Source organism: Poromitra crassiceps (genome assembly GCF_964638095.1).
Source record: "Poromitra crassiceps genome assembly, chromosome: 9".
Lineage (NCBI taxonomy): Eukaryota > Metazoa > Chordata > Actinopteri > Beryciformes > Melamphaidae > Poromitra > Poromitra crassiceps.
Window position 1 is genome coordinate 52,759,814 of NC_139630.1, and position 6,434 is coordinate 52,766,247.

General features: G+C 48.2%; 1 protein-coding gene across 4 annotated transcripts in view; it reads right to left on the reverse strand.

Moving 5' to 3' along the window:
• The window catches only part of map7b (microtubule-associated protein 7b), a gene marked incomplete at its 5' end in the record, with an annotated part of 45,591 nt that overhangs the window by 32,562 nt on the left and 6,595 nt on the right, over positions 1 to 6,434 (reverse strand). Inside the window, one exon of one of the 4 annotated variants that reach the window (XM_083642695.1) lies at positions 1,916 to 2,002. The exons of the other annotated variants lie outside the window; for them this stretch is intronic. Coding sequence (XP_083498821.1) covers positions 1,916 to 1,931 — 16 coding nt within the window. Of the gene's footprint in view, positions 1 to 1,915; positions 2,003 to 6,434 lie in introns of those variants that run through there. 4 annotated transcript variants of the gene reach the window in all.

The following is a 6,434-nucleotide window of genomic DNA, read 5'->3' on the forward strand; positions in this document are numbered from 1 at the left end:
CATGATGCAACAGGGTCACTCTGACTGAACAACCAATAAGACGTCGGTGTGTGTAGATCCTGGGCTCCATCTTGGCTCTGCATGCATCGATCGCCCAGTGGCCCAGCCAGAGTTTACCAAGTCAATAGAAGGCAGTGACACTGGTGTCACCCTGCACACACAGAGAAGGGTCAAAGGTCATCCTGTGGCTGGGAGCGGCAGATCAGGGCTTTAGTTGTGCTAAGCTAGCGTCGCACCTCCAACAGGACTGCCTTTAGGAAATAGAGCTTCCACACAGAGAGGAGGAGATTGGGGAAAGTGACCAGAGAGACAGGTGCGCCTTGGAGAACCTGGATTTAAACTGGGACTGATCCAGGAGCTGTGATGAAATGAAACACTGTAGCAGATCCATCCATAATGATGCCTAACCTTCCTGAATGTAACATGTCACAGAAACATGTAGCATTTTGGAGGGAATTCTGCTGTGAGAATTGCTGCTAATTTAGCTATACAGGTTATTCACAGTTTCTTAGCTTGTGTGCTAATGCTAGTATATTTATGCAGTGAAGAAAAGGGACCTATGGCTCTCTGTATTCAAGGTTCACCTCTGCCCTTTGACATTTCAGGTCAAGGTTCATCTCCCACATCATCTCTTTCTCCCTCAGCTCCTCCCTCCCTATACGTCAGGAACCTGGAAGTTCACCGCATCCCCCTCAAACCAGCAGCCCTCTGAAGGGGGCTTAGACCACGACAACCCCCCACCATCTGCCCCCCACACACACACACACACACACACACACACACACACACACACACACACACACACACACACACACACACACACACACACACACACACACACACACACGAGCCCCAACCTCCCAATCACCAAAACTCTCATCTGAAAGAATTTGGGAGAACAACCGAGTCATGTCTTTAGTAAGTCTCTTTACTCTTTGGAGACTTTGTTTGTTTTCACAGAGGCTGGTATTAGACAAACTTGCCATCCACAGCCCATCACTAAACCTAGGCTCAGGCTGCTGGCTTGTGTTAACGCCCCATCCTACTAATAGTGTTGGCTTAGTGCTGAAATATAGAGAGCCAAAGTGAACGTCACTTCCTGCCTCTCTCCGTGTACCAGCGTCTGAAGAAATATGAATGGTGGTGAACGGAGCGATATGTTACTTGTTTTGAACCCGTTTGAATTGTGCCACGGGTCAGGTACACGTTACATTTTGTCAATTTAAAAGTCCTGAAACTGAAACGTAAGATTTTGTTTTGTCCAGAGCAATTTAGAGAGAGTGGCATCAGCGGAGGACCGAAATGCATGACTCATTAGCCAATGAACAGCCAGGAAGGGGTCTCGCACTAATTTTGAATGTTAAAATAAAGCTGATAATGTACAATTTGATAAAAATAAAAAATAAAAATCCAAAGTACAACACAAACTGTCCATTTTGCTGCAACTCGACAGTGCTGCTTAATCCAGGACCTTACTTCCTGGAACTCTTGAGAGTAAAAAACTGGTCCAATGGAGATGTCGCGACTCTTCTATCTACATGACTCTGGTTTTGTCAATCAGCTACATCTCTCGTGTCGCACATTATACGTCACACCATCAACAACAATGGACTGGCGGGAGAGACGTCACAGTACGTGACTGGTTGTGCGTATAGTCCTTCTGATTTATAACTTATAGTGCCACAGTTTCACCACAAACTGCGACTTTCTTGACTTGCAGAGAGTTCTCTTTTACAGTGACAAACATGATCATGTGTACTCCCGTGGCACAATTCAAACGGGATCAAAAGATCATCATCTCTCTCTGTTCACCACCACTCATATTTTTTCATATGCTGATAGAGAGAAAGGCAGGAAGTGACGTTCACTTTGGCTCTCTATACAGGTGATCCGTGGTGGAAGTGGAAGTCTTTACCTGGATCTGGGTTCATGACTCCAGGGGTCTGATCCCAAGACGGGACCTGCTGACCCTCCGTCTAGTCAGATCGGAGGCAGGTTGGGATCAACGCCCCTGCTTCCTGAAAACATCCCACACACAAAATAATCCCAAATCCCAAATCCATGCTGTGATGAGGGGACGGAGGAAAACGCAACAGGAAGAAATCCCAAACCTCTGGGAAAGGCAGCGCCCAAAACTCAACTGTTTCCAAAGGGAAAGCAGGAAGGAGAGAGCCAGCCAGTCAGCTTTGGTTGGTGTCACTGCTGTGTGTGTGTGTGTGTGTGTGTGTGTGTGTGTGTGTGTGTGTGTGTGAGCCAGGCTGTGCACACTCAACCCCCTCCTCTTCTGTGTGTGCGTGTGTGTGTGTGTGTGTGTGTGTGTGTGTGTGAGAGAGACACAGAGTGAGAGGGAGAGTGTGACTGTTTAATCTGCCCCTCCCTCCCCTATTGCCGGTGCCGGTGCCTGTGTGTGTGTGTGTGTGTGTGTGTGTGTGTGTGTGTGTGTGTGTGTGTGTGCGTGTGCATGCATGTGACTGTGTGCCCCACCCCCAATCTATCTGCCTTCATCGGCGGTCAGATTAAATTGTCAGAGTTGCTGATTAGCGCAGTGCTGCTGTCCTAGCCAGTGGGTAGCGCCGGGCTAGCAGGGTGTGTGCCTCCTCCTGCCTCCTCCTGCAGCCTGAGAGGAGGATTAGCCGCCGCTAATGCTAAGCTAAATGCTAAGCTCCAGTCAGTGGAGGCAAGGGGCCGGGGTCGGGGGGAAGGGGCCTTCCTCTCTAGCCCCAGGGCAGACACACTCTGGCCTGGATGACAGGTGCCTGAGGTGTGGGCATCACTACTACCACTGTAGGTACACCAAGCTGCATTTACTGAACACTGCAGGTAGAAGGTTCAGCTGAGATGGCTGTTGGACCTCTCACTCACATTGTCAAATAAAAGCAGCTGTTCAACATTGTGATTGTGATATTTCTTCCCCCATGTTTCTGGGATGTGGCACAAAGTTCTGTAATCCCTCTAGAGTCCTCTAGGGCGTTACTCACCAACTTGATATTCAGTTCTAAGTCTGAACCCACTAACTATTCAACTGAAGAGATGAGAGGGGATTGTGAGCAGAGTTGAGGGAGCAGGATGGCCAGTGCACTAAAATGCACTCCTAAACGAAGTGATGTTTTGCTCCTTTCTGTGTTGCATAGCTTTACGTTAATTGGTGGGTTGTGCTTGCTGCTTGGTGCAGGACACCAAAATGAATGTTTATCGTAAACTCTGCCTTTAATAACTACTGTACGTGAGTGAGCCTTAGAAATAGGGGTGGGAATTGCAGAGTAACTCACGATACGATACTATCGCGATGCTTGGCTTTCGATAACGATGGTATCACGATACGGCGATTCTGCCATAATCGATACATTGCAAGAAATTTCATCTGCGATACATCACGATATTTGTGTAACTGAAGAGGAAAAAATACCCCTAAAAAGGCAAAAAGCATGAATTATGTATTTATTCATAGAATTGACCTGAAACAATGTAGAACAAAGTGCAGACTGCATATTGCTTCTCACACACTGACTGCAACCTGTTCATGACTCCACGTGTGAAGTCAACATGTTTCAAGGAAGGATACAAAATAATGCCTCACTAAAATCTTTTCAATCTGTGTAAATTAAGGATAAAATGTCACGATATGGCATCACAATATGGTATCACGAGACGGGTGCCAGTGTATCGATAATGTAGCGCAAGAGGAAGTATCACGATATTTTGTCCCACCCCCTACTAGAAAATAAAGGGTGTTTTAAGTTTGAATCCTAAGAGAAAATGTTAAAAAGTGAGTCAGTTTTGCTATACGAAGATCTGTTGACTAGTAATGTCTAGATCGTGTCTTCCATGCATAATGGAAGTCCTTTCTTCATTCCTCTCCTTCTCTCCATCTATTCCTTTCTATTATTGATGGCTTAAGTGCGCTACACACGAATGCTTGTCCTCTTGAGGAAACTGTGAAGACCTTAGCATGAGAACGCTCATCCTCTACGAGACTAAAGAGAAAAGAAGATCTAAATACGCTGTAAATCATCCGATCAGATCCAATTCTTTTCTTTTTATTATACGCATAAATCTATTGCGGACACAAATCATGTCAGCCAGATGGAGTCAGGTTGCCTCATTACTGTGATGAAGATTTGAGCTTCGAGAAACATAGCGAACATTTACAAAAAACAAACAAAAAAAAAACTAATGGTTGGTCACACAGATCTTCGAGTGAAGGAGGGGTGGACATCAGAACCCATAGGGAAGGATCAAACTACTACGGAACAAAAACCACTCCAGTCCAAACTTCTCAATTCCAATCACACAGATGTGCTCTCTCCAATGAATGAACTTAAACAACTTGATTGATTCACTCTCACAAGACCTGACCTACATTTGGGCCAAACCACAAGGCCAAGGTGTTTCCCATTCACGCTGTAGTGCATAGTTAATACTACACTACCCACAACACCCAGCTCCCCCCCCCTCCCCACTCCCACTCCCTATAGCTCACTACTGAGGCTTTTAGACCTTAACCCCGAGCCAGACAGACAGAACAGGACACTGGCATCAGGTGGACTCTGCATGGGCCGTGGGCCAAAAGACAACAGAACACCGGCCCTCATTCATACTGAGTGGGGGAAGGAAGGACTTTTGGATCACTAAACATCTGCTCTCATTGTTTTTGCAAAATACACATAAGATCCAATAAGCAACCGCATAAAGTGAAAGTTAAATGTGTTGCATTCACACCTGCAGTGATCACAGGCAACACATGCTGTGTTGCTGAGTGACAGACAGCTGTGCTTACCCATGCATTACTGTACACCCACACACACACACACACACACACCCGCACAGCGCACACACACACACACACACACACACACACACACACACACACACACACACACGCACACAGGTGAAGTGGACTGTCACTGCACCTGAGGCCATCCAATCTTGTCTTGTCAGCTAGACACACACACACACACACACACACACACACACACACACACACATCGCCATCAGGCAAAGGAAGCACTTCTACACAAACACACATTTTCCATTTCCTGCTCTGCCATTTCAGATACTTGACTATTTTTCACATTTTCATTGTCCATTGCAGTGCAGTAACTCTCTAGAGACTGTTAAACATGTCTCTGCCCCAGATACTGATGCTCTCGCTCTCTCTCTCTCTCTCTCTCTCTCTCTCTCTCTCTCTCTCTCTCTCTCTCTCTCTCTCTCTCTCTCTCTCTCTCTCTCTCTCTCTCTCTCTCTCTCTCTCTGTAAGATCGATCGAAGATCAATCCATCGCGTGCCCGTCATCCATCACTCCATCACTCTTCCTGTCTTCTCCCTCCATACCTGTTTTCTTCCTCCTGCACGCCTCTCTGCGTCTCTGTCCCTCCTCTTCCTCTGTGATGGTGCAGAGGGCAGGGATGGCTGACCGGCTGCCTCCCTTCCTCAGGCTCCCCTTGCCCAGCGGGTACCCGCCTCCTCCTCCTCTTCCTCCTCCTCTTCCTCCTGGTCCTTTAGCGTCTGGCATAGCCTGCCCTGTGCTAGCCCCTCTGGCCCCCTGTGCTAGCCCTGTGGCCCCTGTGCTAAACTCACCCACCCCTGCCCATCCCACCCTGCAGCGGTGGGCGGGACGGGGCAGGTCAGTGGAGGACGGCGGTGGACGGGGGTCACCCCTAAGCCTTCTTCTCAATGGAGACCTGGGTGGCTAATGGCTAATGCTAACAGCTAACACACTTCTCTGACTGCACACTGCTCTGCTGTCTGAGAGGCAGAGAGGGGGAGAGGGAGGGCGAGAGAGAGAGAGAGAGAGAGAGAAAGAGAGAGAGAGAGGGGCAGGCGAGATAGAAGGGAAATAAATTGAGAGTGGAGGATGGAGAGAGAGATGGAGAGTGAGAGAGAGAGTTAGTATGAAACTAATGGGATGGGAAGTATGCAGAGAGGTGGCGAAGGAGAGAGCGAGAGAGGAGGCAAAAAGCGCAGCTCACTGTGCCATCATGTCCATACAGCCTGCGACATGCAGTGCCAGCCAGGAGAGAGAGAGAGAGAGAGAGAGAGAGAGAGAGAGAGAGAGAGAGAGAGAGAGAGAGAGACATTCGGTGAGAGTGGGTCTGTGAGAGTGAGCTCTTGTAGTCTGGCTTAAGGCTGGCTCACACTACAGGATTTTCGGGCCGATTTATGCCCGATTCACCCCTCCCGAGAATCGGAGGAGAAATCTGGCCTGGCAGCTTGCCAAGCTTGGTCGGGCCCGACGTTCGGCACCGATTATCTTGTAGTGTGAGCTGTTTGCAGATCCAATCTTAAGCCTCCCGATCTGCTCAAAGCCTCATCGGGGCCGTCCCGATCATATCAAACATGCTTGATATTTAGGACTGAAAATCTGCGCGAATACATCATTCTGCTGCTGCGCGAGACTCCCGTCGTTAATTGACGCGGCTCATTTGATGCGCTAC